Source organism: Pezoporus flaviventris, unplaced genomic scaffold (assembly GCF_033815535.1).
Source record: "Pezoporus flaviventris isolate CSIRO_AGI_PZ_B2104156 unplaced genomic scaffold, CSIRO_AGI_Pfla_v1 ptg000001l, whole genome shotgun sequence".
In the NCBI taxonomy this organism is placed as follows: Eukaryota; Metazoa; Chordata; class Aves; order Psittaciformes; family Psittacidae; genus Pezoporus; species Pezoporus flaviventris.
Window position 1 is genome coordinate 12,991,401 of NW_026892549.1, and position 17,456 is coordinate 13,008,856.

A 17,456-nucleotide genomic window follows, 5' to 3' on the forward strand; every position below is an offset into this window, starting at 1 on the left:
CTCAGTTTCATAAATGCCTAAGTATTTAAAATATAATCTTTAAGACGGGAATACATTTTTCCCCATAAATTAATGCACCTCGCACACATTTCATGGCACATAGCCATATTTTCTATAGCTGCATTAAATATATATATAATGCTTAATCTGTCTTGGCAAGAGAATTCAGTCCTCCACTAGTGGTGAACCATCCACCCTTTTTCATTACAAGTAGTATATACCTAATAGGGCATAGCATGCTGAGTCCAGAGTTTTAGTTGAAAAATCATCCATGTAAAACTTGTGGGATTAGTGATCATTTCATGAGTAAACTGGTCGCCATCCAAATACTTACAGGCAACAAATAATATAACTCTGTGACTAATCAGCAGAATGAAGTCATGTTTATTCACAAAAGTATTAATCAGATGTTTTGCACTATCCAAACTTCTACACTGCTGACCTACTGCATGATTTTACTAGGGTGGCTATGGCCACTACTTTTTAAGGATATTTGAGCAAACTGCTATTAGTTTTAAAATACAATTTCACTGAATGCTTCTTTTTGATTCCTTTAGTTTTCAGACTGAACTACAGTGCCTCTGACACAAATGACAGAAACCGAGTTAAAAGCAGATTAAAGAAGTTCATCTCCCGAAGGCCCTCCTTGAAAACATTGCAAGAAAAGGGACTTATTAAAGGTGTGTTGGTTTTATGTACCTTTTCATAGTAAAAAGAAAAAAAAATCACAAAATAATTTTTCATTCTCTGTTAAATGAGTAGGTGCATTGGACAAATGCATCTCAGATATTGTTTTCTTAGTGTATCACATGCAGCTTGCACTACTGAACTGTAAATAGTGTGTGTTTACATCTGTCTTTGTGCTATCAGACCGCTGCTTCAATTTTTTTGTTTTGATGCTCAACGTGGTAAAATCCCCTCCATTTAACACAGGCACTCATCATGCACATTGCAAATCACATTCTGCACAACTTAATTTCTTGAGAAAAGAATGTTGATATAGTTTTATATTTTTAAAACCTGAAATAGGAACTTCAGATGCTGTGCTGACTGATTTGTTTTCTAAGGTAGACTGAAATACTTTCTGCTGTCTTCTCTCATTATTTTCCTAACTCTCCTACAAAATACATTTTGATCAATTTAAAATACATGCCAGTGAATAATAAATGCCCTGAATCTGTTATTCTTTTCCTACTACAATTTCTTGCTAAGTCAGTCAGCCATCAATTTCACACACCCTTAAAAAATTGCTTCTTTGATGAAATTTGTGTGTTAGTTTATCCAAGAAGTGTTTTGCTAAGAAGCTGGTAGTTGACTTGAAGGCAGTAGCATTCTGACCACTAATAATGAAGCAAAGCCATGTTTTCAAACATTGTCCAGAATAATGCCTTAAAAATTTACACACTCCCAAATTATTATGTGTGAAACCCACAACTGCACATGCAAATTGACTAGAAAGAAGCATTTTGCCAGCAGCCCCTGTCAGTCTCTGGAGTGTGAGTTTTCCAGTGGTGTGTCAAAAACGGCAAGGGGTGTTGCTAGTGTATGTTAAACTTGTCTGTGCTGAGCCAAGAGATTGACCCCAGCCAGGAAAATCTAAAGCAGTCACAGGAGTTAAACACCAGCTGGGCCCATGTCTGAAGAGAAGGAGAAGATTTTAGGAATTAAGTTCTTATGTTTTAGATATCTGCAGAAATGTTCAGTGCAATGGTTCTTAGTGTAAGTGCATCTTCATTATATTAAATCATTTTGTGCCTTGATTGTGAGCTTCTGCTTCTAACTGCCACAGAAACTTAAAAAAAAAGAAAGTTATTATACATAAATAATGTGTGTGAGGTGTGCACACTCACACAACAAGCTTTCAGGATCTGTTTTTACACATTCATAGTATCTCATTTCAACAGGTTTGAGGGCTTTGCCTCTTTGAAGTACTCTTGGGTTGAGGGTAGGATTTGAATGCATCATGTTAGTTTGTTTCAGTTATTACAGTAATAGAAGAGTAGTCTATAGTCTTTTAATTTCTGGATTTAAGGATTGTACTTTTAGTTTAACAAAGTGTGGCTGATGAATCTCCTGCAGTGCTACATAGGGATCACATGTGATCCTTTTTAACAAACACATATTAATTAGCATAACTCAATTCCAGCCTCTAATATATCTGTCTAGGAAAGACACATGAATTTGGTTTTGGCTGCAGTGGCATTAAGTTCTTGATTAATAAACATAACTTGGTTCTACCTGGGATACTCTTCCATAGATAATGAAGGTATACGATTTGTGACACAGTAATTCAGAATCAGTACCTGGCACGGTTTTATTACCAAACTAATGTCACCATGAAGAAAACATGTTAGTTATCTACCATGAAGTTTCATTAGGTTTAGGTTCTGGCCATGCAAATGAGGCAGGATTCTTTAGCAAGGCTCAGTTCCAACCTCCAGTAAGTCTATGTGATAAGGTTCCTTCATTGTCTTCACCAGAGTTTGTCCCTTAATCCATTAAAATGTTATGAAAATGCAGTTACAGTACTTATACAGAGACCAATTTTAAATGTTAATTTTTAGGCTCCCCTTAGAATATTTTTAAATCACAAGATGCAACCATCTACCTTAAAGATGAAAAGCTTGTCAAATTCTGTATTATAAGATGCATATATTTTTTTTTTTCCTAAAGATGATGTAAATAGTTGCAGAAACCTCTTGAAACTATTTATTTGCTCCTTCCTTAAGGGAAAAAATGTTAACCATTTTTACAAGAAAAAATTCCTCCAACTCTGAGAACATGCATCCTAACTTTATTCCCATTGGGAAATACTTCTGTCAGAATTGTAAATCCCTTAAAATATGGGCTTGTAATAAAAGTGCGTCTAAAGCCTTGCAGGATATCTTCGTACCAAATTTTTGACAAAGAGCTGTTCTGTGTGCCAGTGAAGAATTGATATAAATACCGGTGAAGCGTGAGGTGTTAATTACTCCAATGTAGTGGTACTGTAGGTGCTGTGGAAACCTTCATTTTTCATCAAGTGTTATTCATATTTGCCAGGGGCACTATAAAACTCTCAAATCTATATTGATTTTTTGCATTGTATGTCACATTGGAATCAAAACTCCAATAAATTTAACACATAAATTATAGTCATGGGTAAATACATTTTAAGGTGGGAAGTTCCCTTAAACACAGTTCTGTGGTCTGTTAGTCACTGATGTGTACACACTTGGCCAGAAGACTCAACACATTTCTCCACATTAACCAAATTTGGGAATACAGGCTTCAAAATTAAATAGCAGTTTGATCTCCTGGGGTACTTTGTTCTGCCAACACTGTTATCATAAAATCTAGAAATTACATGATTACTATTTAACTCTTTACAAAACTTTTTTTTATGTAGAATGTAGTAAATAAAGTAGGTAGTTGGTAAATGAGAAGAATAAGAAGTAAGAGGATAGCAATCAAACAAGAGAATGTAGCAGACCAGCGTGTAAATGTTAGTTACATGCTGATCCAAAAATGAAGACATGCTGATGCTTTACATGACAAAAAGTTATTTTTGTCATTGCTGTCCCATTTGCTGTCCCATCCTCTGCATAAAAGAAGCCAGAATGGGAAGAGAACATTGACTCCATTCATTGTGATGAGCTGGTAACTGGGTATTTTCATGCTCCTGTGAGAGCTCTAATGAAGATCATCAGTCCTTTTCATTCCATCACACTCATGCTTAAACAAAATATTTTTGGTCTAGAAACATTTTGAACCATTTCTGAGATGATGTATAATACACTATTTTTGTGTTACGTGTCTGTATGAAGACTTAAATTCATATATATACACATGCGTGCAAACCCATAAATATTAAATGAGAAGCAGTTCCATGTCTGCCATTTAATAGTAGTATTTTGAGAATAACTGCGTTCAAATTTATATGCTAGGGCAGGGTTCCTCAGTTCCTTGGGATTGAAACATCCTCAGAATTTACAGAATCTGCACTAATAAGCTAGAAAAATAATATATAAATCTTCTCTTTTAAAACTACTTTATAGTCTATAATTGAACTTTGATCTTTGTGTTTAAGCTTTGTCATGATATAATATTACCTAAAATGAATTGCCAACCTTCAACTTGATATTGGCCTGCTAACTTCCTGATTTCTGAGCCTTTCTAGTCCACAATCAAAAAGAAAAATTACTTTTGTGAAAATGTGATTATAAAGCTATGGTGGTTGTGTTGGTAGTAGACTAGCACAAAATACACTTTCAGTAAATGGTAAAAAAGCATGAGTAACAACAAAAATGACACTGTGGGAAAAAAGGAAAATGCAACTATGCAGCTGGCAAGAAATTAATCTAGATTTTTTGGCGGTGGATTTTTTTAATTTTTTTTTTCCCAAAAGCTAAACACTGAAGGAACTTCACTGGGTTTATTTTGTAAGTTAATTTAAGGAAAAACCCAAAAGAGCATAAAAGTTGGAATGGTTACAACTGTTCCAAGGTTAAAATACAATCCACTCAATTGCTAATGCAAGGAACTAGCTGTGATTTGGCTTGATAGCCTATAGAATGAGGCTCAGCATATGTTGGTGCCTGTGCAGACAGCAGCACAGAGATCACCAACCATGTTGATTCCAGACAAGGGAAAATGTCTTTACTGTCTCATAAGTTTCAGAGGACCTTGGAGTAGTTCAGTGTAATGAGTGTAATGCCCATAAGGAGTCATAGAATCACAGAATGGTTAGAGTTGGAAAGGACCTTAAGATCATACAGCTCCAACCCCCCTTTGCTGGGCAGGGACACCTCCCAGTACACTAGCTTGCTCAAGGCCCTGTCGAACCTGGCCTTGAACACTGCCAGGGAGGAAGCATTTACCACTTCTTTTTGGCAGCCTGTTCCGGTGCCTCACCACCCTCACATTAAAGAACTTCTTCCTTATATCTAACATGAACTTCCTTTGTTGAAGTTTAAACCCATTACGTTTTGTCCTATCACTATAATCCCTAATGAAAGAGTCCCTCTCCAGCATCCCTGTAGGGCCCCTTCAGATACCGGGGTCTCCACCCAGGCTTCTCCAGGCTGAACAGCCCCAACTGTGTCAGCCTGCCTTCATGTGGGAGGTGCTCCAGTCCCTTTATCATCCTTGTGGCCCTCCTCTGGACTTGTTCCAAAAGGTGCATGTCCTTCTTATGTTGAGAATACCAGAAATGCACACAATACTCTCATAAGAGCAGAGTCTACTCTGCCTCGACCTGCTGGTCACACTGTTTTTGATGCAGCCCAGTATGCGGTTGTTTTTCTGTGCTGCAAGCACACACTGCCAGCTTATGTTCAGTTTCTCATTTACCAACATCCACAAGTCTTTCTCCACACGGCTGCTCTGAATCTCTTCTCTGCCTAACTTGTATTTGTGTCTGGGATTGCCCCAACCCAGGTGTAGACCTTGCATTTTGCTTTGTTGAACTTTGTGAGGTTTGCACAGGCCCATCTCTTCAGCCTGTCTAGGTCCCTCTGGATGGCATCCCTTTCCTCCAGTACATTGAAGTCCAAAAGAGTAGATCAAGACCTATCTTCAGTGTGTTCTGTAATTTTTGTGGGTTATGAAGGCATTTAGCAAGTGAGTTAGTGCTCGTAATAACTTATGAAAATTAGGAAATATTTCCTTTGTCTTGCATAGACAGTGGATTACAAAGGTGTTTCTTTCTTTGGCCACTACCTGGATATTTGGAAGTACATTTCCCAAACATTACGGATGACCAAACACAGGACAAATGGATTTTTTCCTTTGACATGATGGTCAGAAATAACTCAGATAATCATAAAATATCTCATTTCTGGAGACCTGTTTTGAGGAGTTGCCGTGGTTTAAAACCAGCAGACTCACTCTCTTTGAATTCAAATGAGCTATTGTCCACAGCAAAACACCATAATTTCATAAAAGAGACTGGTGTCTGTAAGTATTCTCTATTTTCCTTTTTTCTGAGAATGTGAAACGAATCTGGCAGCTCACATGACACTTAATAGTAACTGTTCACAAATGTAATTTTTTTTTTTAATTAATGACTACCACAGATCAACTATGTATAGTAAATCTCCAAGTTAAAAGGACTGGCAAGACTCCCAGATAGCATAAATCAGAGGATCTCCATTGACAACCTCGCCATCTTCAGTCATCTGAGGACCTGGCCCATTTATTGTAAAAGCATTGTGGCAATATTTGGAGCCCCAGTCTGGAACCAGCATTGTTTTAATGTCTGACTTAGTATGTCTGAATACAGGTTGGGCAGCTAGAAGTTGCCTTTCAGAATATGACTCTTTCCAACTACAACTCTTGACCTTCCAGAAAATTCACTGCTGTGGTGACTACTGTTCTGTACCTCCTTCTGTTCATTCCTTTTATTTTGTGTTTTTTTGTTCTCTTTCCCCTTTTCCCTCTTAACATTCAAACAGATACAAAGAAATCAAAAAACTTACACACTGCTACAAAGCTCTGGTAGTCCAGCAGTTCAAATCCAGATCTAGCAGAGTTAATTTTGTTCCTGGAAGACACTGAATTACATAGATATCATTCACATTTCTAAAAACTTGGACATTACGCCATTATAACTTCTCTCACATCAGAATCTGAGCTTCTACACAATAAATGGGAATATTAGACATGTCCTTCTCATTTTTTTTTTAAGAAAAAACACTCAAGTATGAGCTCCTTCCAAGTGTGGCCACATCTTGTCCATGTGCACCAGAAAAAATTTAACAATGACATTCTCGGTAAGGATGTGGCTTTTGTGATTTTATTTTAATTGTTTCTTTTCCAGAAGTATTCTCTCCCACAGACAAGATTTCTGCAGCTCAGAATTAGTGGCTTTGCTGCAGCCTGTGAGAGCTACTCAAAAAAGTAGCTCTGTCAGGCTCAGGGAAAACTTGGAGCTCACCAGAATGAGCAATACATTGCAGTTGTAATCATCATCTTATATTATACAACTTGCAAATGTCCATTCCCTCCTCTTCTGGTGTCTCATATCCACGTGCAAAGCTGCAACACACCCCTCATTCTTAAACAGAAAGTTTAATACACAGATATCAGGGATGTGTAATGTAAACCATACCACCTAACATATTATGAATATATTGCTCTTCTTAAAAATGCTTGTTGGTTTTTCATACTACACTATTGACTAGCTGTCTGTATTTGATGTATGGTTTACCAGCCTGATGTAGACTTATGGTTAGAGCTTAACTTGTTAGTTCTGCTTTTGCAGCCAATTCAGAATAACTACAGATGCCCCAAGATATTAAAATTGACTGCTCAAATGGACTCAGTGTGGGAGTTTCATTGGTTTTAAATTGATAGCAGCTGAAAGAGTGAATGATTAAAGCTGTATATGGGCATAGTATGCAGCTCTTTTGTACATGCTCTTATGAACAGAATCCACTGTATGAGAATTGCCTTTGTTCTAATAAAAGATATTTCTGAACAATTGTTAGTTCAAATTTTTAAATGATGAAACAAGAGCATTTCAGAAGCCTATAGAGGAAATAATTCCTGAGAAATTGGAATAACTCTGAGAAGATAAAGTGGATTTCTATTCAGAAGGGAGCATTTAAAGTTAAGTAGCATTCCATAAGGTGGTAATTGTGTCTATTTCCCAGGCATTTGAGTTAAATAAGCTGGATAAGAAACATAAACTGTCATAACAGGAGGTTAGGAGTGTTGTGTACATCCTTTTTTTTTCAAGTAATAAAAAATGAAGTTTTGAAGGGTCCTATCACAAATAAATCAAACAAAGGCTTTTTTGCTCCTTTTATCCCTTTGGAAGCAGTTCTTATTTTTAGATTAAAAAAAAACCAAACTGGATAGGTTCTCCTTAAACTAGTTTTTAAATATATATAGACACAACTATAAAAGAACAAGAAAACATTTTAATCTTAGTTACACAATAATCTAGTTTACAAAAGTTAATAATTTGCAATTCTTATAATTTCTTATTTTCAAATTAATGTATAAACAAGTTTCAGCTGAGTTTTCACCAGCTATATCTCTGATCTCTAAGACTGCAAATATGGCAGTGTAACTACTGCCATTCCCATACTTACATACAGCAACAGGTACAGCAAAAAAACAATAGTCTCATGGAATTTGAGGTTTAGGAGTATCCAGAATTCAGAATATTTAGGTGTCTCATGGATTCATGTAGTTATAAATATACATGATGGCCAACAACTGTTAATGCTGATTTGCTGCCCTCTCCCTCTCCCTCTTGCTGCCCAAGACAAAAATCCTGAGTGCCAGTCTTCTAAAAAATACGCATTTTAAAGCTTAACTGCAGGATACAGGATGTGACTATACCCATGTATTAAAAAGTATGTAAAATGAGGTTAAACATTTTGCTGAAGATGCAGAATCTACACCAGAAAAGAAGTCATGAACTAGGTGAGAATTGCAAAACAGTTGCACTATTTCCTCACACAAATACCAAGTAACCTGCATTGATACAGGAGATTGAAAAAGTAACTGCAAAATCGTCCCAAGAAGTTGGTTATAACAGGGAAGAAAACCTGCTGAAGATGCATACATTAATTTTGTCTTGGTTATTCATGTACTGCCATCTACACAATGTAGCTCTTTGCCTGTTTTGCTTCTGAAATCTTTTACAAGTGTCTTTGTCCACCAAATAAGATGCATTTTTATTCTTTTTAATGTAATTTACATTGGAAAACATTCCATATTATGCAAAGAATTTGACAGGTCTTTGCTAAAATTTAAAAAAAAACAATTAAGATGTCAAAAGAGGAAGAGCTAGTACATTTTAATCATAAATCTCTGTATATATAATTACCACTGAAGGCAGCTATAAATGTTTTCTGAAGAAAATGTAACCAGACTGTGCTTTGTCAGAAACATAACCCCAAAACATGTAACAGACTGTTCGCTAATGCTTAACGCCACACATGCACACAACCTTCTTCAGTGTAGTTCTGTGAACCCAGCTCTTCATCCCTTCTGCAGCTGAAACTCCAACTAACTTAAATAGAGGCTTTAATGTACTCTACCAGAATGCAGATCACATGCATTGGGAGATGCTGGAATAAATTCCCTGGTACATCTTTTTGAACTTCTGATAAGAAGTTCAAACCATCCCATGCACCCTACCTTCTTTTTCTGATTGTTCCCTACTCTGGTGAAACAATCCTGAGGAATGTAATCTAGGTGATTCTGCTTGAGGATGGAGGTTAGACTAGATGACCTCTGGTGGTTCCTTCCCACTTCTATTATTATGTGACTCTGTGAAAGAAAAGGCAATCAAGTTGTCCTTGAAATCTAAGCTTAATAAGAAATGGTAGTGATTCACAAAGGAAAAAGAAAACTCTTTGTAAAGAAGAAAATAAACAAATAGTTTTCTGCCTGTTAGTGAGAAAAAGGTGTGCTTCTTGGAGGAGGCAGCAGTCAAGCTGCTTATGGTGGAAGACGGTAGGGCTGACTATGAAGGAAATATCCTGTGCCATGGACGTTGTAGGCTTGTTGGGCTCACTGTGAGGAATCCAGGTGTGTGCTAGAACCCTTCAGCTATCTATACAATTATTTTCAAAACCTCTAGGTCAATTTCCAAACTGTGGTACTCTGTTGAAATGCTATATGGAGACTGTCGCTTTGGATAAATGATGATAGTACACTCCTATTGTTTCAGCATTTAATTGACTCCTATTGAGCAGTTTCTCTCATCTGTTTGATTCATTTTGATTCTAGCTGACGACATCCCCGTTACTGATTGCTCGTTTCATAATTTTTCAAACATATAGAGTGGAAATAAGGAAGCTAATTAGTAATCTGAAAAGTTTAACCTGCTTATATAAATATGTTTTAAGATCAACATTCAAAGTTGATCAAAACTTTGAAATCATTAATCTAAATGGTAACATTATCTAATTAACTGATTATTCATCAAAGAAACAATACAAATCACAAGTTAAACTTGGTGTAAGATGCAATCCTCATCAAAAGTTACCTAGACTTTCTATTTTTTTAAACGGCTACTTTAGTGATTAAAAAAAACTTCTGCAAAGATGAGATGAATTTGTACTACGTCCTAATGTTGCAAAGTGATGAGGCACTTGCACCCCTACAGTACTCTATGGGAAGAGAGAATCTCTGTATGCATAGAAAAGAAGGCTACCCGACATATGAGTTTCAAGGTTGGACCAACAGTTCTTATCATGTGGGATTTTGGATTCAACAAGATACAGAACTGTACACCTAGAATGGCCTTCACATTTTATGGTGGGTCAAAGCAAACTTCAGAGACCTTTAGACTTTAGAAAGATCAAGGCCAATGTGTAAATAGAAATTGAAATTAGAACACAGGAGGCAGTATCCAAGTGCTACCAGCAGCAGATCCTGAGACATTTGGTTCTGTGGCAGAAGCTAATGACCAGCAGTACTTGAAAAGGGCTTGTTTCCAAATTTGTCTGTCCGTCTTTGAGAGCTGAGCTTTTAATTAATGTGCAAGCTCAGAAGGGTGAAAAATCCCACTACTAATAATATGCCTTAATGTATTTTCCTCTTTTTTTCCCAAATGTAGATCAAATTTTTGGCTCCCATTTGCACTTGGTTTGTGAGCATGAGAAATCTACAGTCCCCCAATTTGTAAGACTGTGTATAAAAACTGTTGAAAGAAGAGGTAAGTACCTTAATATTTAACACTAACTTTTTTCTCTCCTAGTGATCAGAACTTTAACGTTTTAACTGTGCTCAAATTGCCATGACAGGCATGCACTTGAGTTTATAATATAGTTACGAACTGAACAATCTCACATTCTGTAAGTTCATTTTCTTTATAAAAGCTAACATAATCCATTCATGCTGACTATTCCATATAGTTTGCTTGACATGTGGTTGGTTTAGCCATTTTCTGGTTAAGAAAATGCTAAACATCAATAAAATGTCAGTAACGTTCACTCTGAAGTCTTTGCTTAGTATAATGCCAATACTTTTTCCTAAGTCCTGAATTGTATTCATCCAAAATAAATATTCTAGTGTGACCATATTTTTTTAATGCATGCAGGTATCTAATTTTTACAGTTATTTTAAAAATCTATCATATTGTAGGAACATTGGAATGAATATTCACCCTCATTAAAAGCTTTGATTAATAAGAAGGATTTACATAGTATCGAAAAGATGTACTTAACACCGTTGCTTGATTTCTTTTCTGCAGAGTGTATCTTCTCTCACTGAAGGTCATTTTCTTTGGAAGGTACATGCGGTAGATGCAGAATCTTAAAATGTATTGTATAAAAATGTGTGGCTTCATCACCATCTGTTACAAGTTTACAACTTGTTCCAGGGATCTGGGGAAACATATATCTTGCAAAAGATAGAAAATTTATTTTCAGAATAAGGCTGGGTGAACCCATTGTCACTGCCATATACTGGAGTCTCAGAACAAGGGAAACAATGAAGAATAAAAAGATGCTTAGACCGTCAACCACAAAAGGAAAAGCTATTTTTATTCCATCATTGTTACCTGGTTTTATAGTGAAAGGTGCAATAAAACTACCCTGGAGTTTCAAACTCTGGGAAATTCATGCTTTAATTATACAGCAAAGAGAACACTTGGATATTATTATTCCCAGAACGATTGGCAGGAAGTCAAAGACTAACAAACTGGAGTTCTTTCAGTAGGGGGAGATAGTAGCATTGGTTTTCTGGAGAAAAGCTGGAGTCTGGATAAAGAGAGACAAAGGGGAGAAACATGTGAAGTGACTATTAATAGAGGAGAAATTGCAAGGAGAAGTTCAGAACATGAAAAGGAAAAGCAGAGATTAGATTATAAAAAACACATGCCATGCAGAATATGTCTAAATGACTGTTCGGTTATGATCTTAGCACAGGTTCTCCAAAAGATGCACTAGATATTTCACAGATATATCTGACCAATCCTCTAGGAGAATTGTGGCCAGAGGTCTCTGCACTGCTGAACAGTAATAGAAAAAAATCAAAGACATCTAATTAAATGTATATTGTCTGTGTGATTATCAGAAAAATGTTCATGGAAAAAAAATGAAAATATCACTGCTTCTTCAAAGGAGTTCATCCTTTGGAGTATTGCATTATTGTTGTGGTGTTTCCTTCAAACTTGCTGTGACTTAGAGATGTCTACCCTTTTTAGTTAGTGTAATATATAAATAAAAGCTAATCATGTGGCAGAGATAAAAAATTCATTTTATCACTGTATTTATGAGTTTATGTTTGCTACATAGTTTTTTCTATTATCGTTTTCTTGGATTAAGATACTTGCGTTTACTCACATTTTATTTACTCAAAGTGTTGTTTTTACTAAGTTCTGGCATAAAGTATCTCAGGACAGCAGTAATTTATGTGAAGCTAAGTCCAATGTTTATGCAAGCTTCTGATGACATTTTATACCAGGGCTGGTATTAGGAAGCAGTATGTGGAGGTGCCAAGTCTCCCGGCATGGCTGAGACTCAACAAATCTGAAGCCCTCCTCCTAATGGCCAGATATGCCTCCAGCCAAGATACTCAACTGCACAGTCATGGGAAATACTTATGTACCAATTATGGAAAAGGCACATTTAATGAAAACTGTATGTTTACTTTCATAGTCTTGGTAAGATGGCCTAGATACTCAGTACAGCTGGCATATTGGCTGTTGTAGAAAAGCTTTTTTTCTGATTTAGAAAATATATCAGCTACATACTGTAACCAAAAATGTTACTTGTGTGCTTCATATAAGTTATAGGATTATTATAAAAAAATACCTTAGGAGAAATAACCCTAAATGTTACTTACAGAACATTCCATTTTTGCTGAATGGTTATGTTCTTATTTATCACCTCATGGTTTCAATTATTTACCTATGGATTTTCTATTTGTTTTTCTGATTTTTAAAGCATTATCACTGTGCATAAAAAAGTCTAGCAGTAATCTGAATAAACCATATTAATTAGTATATTTTCCTGTGTAGATAAGGTTGCATATAATAGTCAACTGAAGTAACATTCTCCCACAGGTTAAAAATGTAGAGGTTGTTATTAACTGTTGGCAAGATTTCCTGTTTAGTTACACTATTTTTAAATTAATATCTACATTGAAATCAGAGGAATTATTCTGAAGTTGTTTTGCTGTAACTTAAATCAGATTTTGTTCATTTATCCTCTAGGCTACGGGTTGCTTATTCACCGTTTCACGACAGGGGTGCTTTATAAGGCTTGGTCTAAAAATTCTTACACCATAATGCATATTTATCTATCCAACAAGGATTCACTTGTTCAAGAGCAAATTCCGTTTTTTCAGCCTGTTGTGGTATTTTCAGTTATAGGACTGGGAAGGAGAATTCTTATTAATCAAATTCTACATTTACTCAGCCATCTTGCAGAGCTGATAGTGGATTTTAATAAAGAGAGTCAATAAAAAATGTTTATTCTTGTAAAGTTGCAAGGCAACTGTCACTTTAAAAAAAACCCACCAAAAACCAAAGAAACAAAAAAGGTTTGTTTTTTTTTTTCTTCCTGTATTATTTATTCATTCATACGTTTTAATCAACTTCTTGTCCTACACAGCTATACAGACAGACATGTGCCACTGGAATCAATAGTATATAAGCAAAGAACATTGTACCCTTTGTATCTAATGCAATGTCCTAAATAGCAAAAAAAAAAGTCCTACGATGGGCCCCTGTGAGGATAAGAGAATAATTCTGCACCATGCAATGATCAGATTGAAGGAGTACAATGTCTGCTCAATGAGTTCTAGTATTTCTTCACTTTCTATGTTCTTAGGGAGTTGGAGGGAAAGTTTTTCATGGGAGAGTGTATCTGTTTTTTCTTTGTAGTGCTTTACTTTGCTATCAACACCTACCTTGGATGTACTTCAGGCTTTTCTGGGGCTGTATGCTAACCTGACTTTTTTCATCTCTATTCCATGTTTTTTCTTCTCCCCAGAAAGCATCTGATAGGTAGTGCCAACCCTAAGCTGAAAAGTGCAACAAGGAAAGCCTGGGACAATCCTCCCAGATACTATAACTCACATGCTGTGCAATCCTGCCAAGGGTGGGGTCCATTGCAAGATTTTTGATGTTTCTAGGCAAGATATTATTTCCAGTCATTTCACAAATTGCTTATTTATTTTGTTATACATGACCCTTTAAAAGTTTTGGCTGGTTTTTGCCTTTTTTTTTTGTTTTGTTTTGTTTTGTTTTTTTTTAAATGTGAAAGGCATGAGTAGAATGCATTAAAAAAAAACAGAAAAAAAAAAAAACCAAACCCAAACCCTAAACAGAAACAAAACCCAACCAAAAAACCCCAAAACAAATAAACAAACAAACCCAAAACAAGCAAACAAAAAAACAAACTCCAAAATATCAGTCTGCATTGCGTCTAAACAAAATGCCATCCAGTACTTCTCATAGTAATGTTTTATCGCGTGAAAATAGTCTTATGTTTTCTAGGGATGATCATTTGTCTGTGTGTCTAATGACAGTGTAAATGAACACCCTCAGCAGTCAGTATCCTAAACCTGCTGAGGGTATCCAGTATAGTTTAGGTTTTGTAAAGAAATGCAGTACTAATGCTCCAGGGAAATATAATTTAACTTTCATTTCTCTTTTGAAACATCCTTCATTTTCTCCCTCCATTCCCAAATCCAAGTTAGTGATCTCAAATCAGCCGAAATTACTTGAAAAATGACACTGCAGGCAGAAAAGCTGATGATTACAGGTACCATTTCCATTCTAAACTGGACATTGCAAACATTGTTTTCTGTTGCTTTTCTTGGAGCACAGGATGCTCTGACAGGAATGATACACAAAATTACATACTTGATCCAATGCCTAAAAGCCACCCTGGGATCCATAACCTTGCTTAAAGATTTAAGAAAGGCCTCTAGTCCACTTCTGAGAAGGTTCTTAACTTAGAAAACTTTATCTTTCAACTTTACTTCTTAGCAGCTGTTATGTTTTTTTGCTGTCGTTTGTTTGACAGGATCCAGTTATAGGTTCCGATGTCTGTTTAAAGAAACAGGGAGGTTGTTGGCTTTAAAATTCCCTTACTGCTTGTGTGTTCAACATTTTCCCAGGCTTTTCTACATAGTTTGCCAAGTAAAGGGACTGACCTTTTGTAGCAAACACTTTTTCATTTCTAAATGCTCACTTTGATTTTTGTCCCATTTTATGCTCATTCCAAACTGTTTACAGCCCACTAAAAATGACTGTGAATTATATGTTTGTGTAATGGATTCCTTTTGCGGTCGGAGTGGAATGTTTACTTTGAACAATTAGTTATCTTTGGGCAGATTATAGTGACCTGAAAAAAGAATGGCTAAAATTATTATAGTACCTTAACTATTTCCTTTTGTTATCTTCTCTGTTTGCCCAATGTATTATTTACTGGGTTTCATTACTCTGATCCCCAGTGAACAAATCATGTTAAATAAAAGCAACAACAAAAAAGCCCTGAGCTTAGGGCTCTTGGTTTGGGGCTCTGATCCGCTGGGGTAGGAGTGGGTACACCAGCAAGACTTCAGAAGTGACCGTTAGGAACTTTAAAGGCTGGCTGTGCAGTTTTAAGGAGACATGGTTTCAAAAGAAGTTTTAAACACTTGCTCTCTGAAAGTCAGATTTCTCATAGGTATCCAAAGTTTGACACCCTAAAGGACCTAAAATCAAGACTCAGTTTGGCTTTAATGTCCATAGCTGTGATATAGTTATATATAATATCATTGCAGACATGCACAGATACTGTCTCATACCACACGATAGTCAGTGTTTAAGGAAGAAAATGTCTTTATGTGCAAGGATAAAGTACCTTATGGGATGTAGTAAAGAACTACAGTCATCTTGATGAAGAGAAATTAAGTTAAAAATGGTATTTTAAACTAACTCACCTCCCAATAGCCATGCTGCTCTGTGACAGAAGATTATGTCCCTTTCATCAGTTTTATCTCTTAATCTAAAAGCTAAAGTGCAGCAAAATGCACTTTAAAACATATTTATTAAAAAAAAAAAAGAGAAAAATAAGAAAGTGATATTTCATTACCTTCTAAATCATATATTGCTTAAAAGGTAGTCAGTATTCTGGTAGAAAGTTTACATAAGAGAGAGTTCACTTATCTCAAGGAGTTAAGCAAAGAGGAAATGAGTTTTAAAATTATAAAGTATTGTAGATATATTTATATAGCTACGAAAAAAAATGAGTTTTTAAAACAGTTTAATGCTATCTCACTTTCTAATGGAACAGAACACTGCAGAAGAATTGAAAAAAATAAATCCTAATGTTCCCTAAAGCTGATGACTCCCATGCTAGGATCACTGTCTGATATGGTGTAGTTAGATTATAGGAGCAGAGTGAGGATGGCAGAGGAAGTGAGGCTTCTGCAGCTAAGGTATGTACTAATAACCACAATATATGACCTCTATCAGCTTATATTCCTATACGTATTGTAAGACTCCATATTATTAGATTTGTATTCAGTGACTTGCTCCTCCAGGGTGTATTTAACTTCAGCATCTTTTTTTATGTCTTTGTTCTCAAAAATAATTAATGCCTATTCCTGAGGACCTGAAGAAGGCAGTCAGAAAGTACAAGGTACATCTGCCAGAGTATGCTCACCACCATCTTTAAGCTTCCATTAAATGTACAGTGTTCCTGGGCTACTTCCCAGCACGATTAAACCAAACCCGTCAGCCAGTGGTATAAAGGATTCTGGCAAGGTTTCCTTGAGAAGGGAAACCTCAGAAGACCGACCAATCCTGTGCAGTTTTATATTTCTGTCTGAGTGCAGGATTATTCTCCAGCAGCACTTGGCCTCTGAACAACCTCTGAAATGTATTTTATTTGTTTTTTCTCTGCTGTATCTTTTAGCATATTTCTATCTTCAGAGCAAGAAATTGCTCATGAATAGCAGTTTGTTTCCTACAAGCTCATTCACTGATTTTCAGCACTTATTTTCCTCTGAAAAGGTATTTTTCAAACTTCTTACTCCCTTCTCCCAGGCCTACACATGCTTCCTTGCTTACTCTGATATAATTTTACATACTGTTTCCAGCGGCTTTAAAATTCAGTACCCTGAAAGTACAGAGATCATATTGCTCCATGAAATGATCTGAGCTCCCAGTTCTGCTAATTTTGTACTGTTCATTCTTTCCCACTTTGGGCTAATCTATTATGCTTGGATCCAGGCACGCACTAAAAGCTAATACTTCCATGAAGAATGTGCAATTTGTACTGTTTAGCTTGTGATGAGATTCCTGAAGTCTTTTATGATTCTGTCTTGTTCCAAGGAAGCTTCTGCTCCCAACTTTTATATGAAAAAAGAAAAAGGGGGGGGGGGGGGGGGGGGTGGACACGGACAGGCTGATAGGAAAAAAATTACATGCACACACAAATATCCAGCAGTTCAGAAGATAAAGCCTTTTTCCAGGGAAGTCTAGTGGGCTGAAGAAAACTGTTTCCAAGGAC

The 17,456-nt window shown here is 36.1% G+C and overlaps 1 protein-coding gene across 7 annotated transcripts in view; it reads left to right on the forward strand.

Annotated features, from left to right (window-relative positions):
* ARHGAP15 (Rho GTPase activating protein 15) overlaps window positions 1-17,456 on the forward strand; it is a 392,541-nt gene that overhangs the window by 211,721 nt on the left and 163,364 nt on the right. For all 7 annotated transcript variants that reach the window (XM_061445138.1, XM_061445129.1, XM_061445154.1 and 4 more), the window contains 2 exons: window positions 558-680; window positions 10,562-10,660. In XM_061445138.1, coding sequence (XP_061301122.1) covers window positions 558-680; window positions 10,562-10,660 — 222 coding nt within the window. The remainder of the gene's footprint in view (window positions 1-557; window positions 681-10,561; window positions 10,661-17,456) is intronic.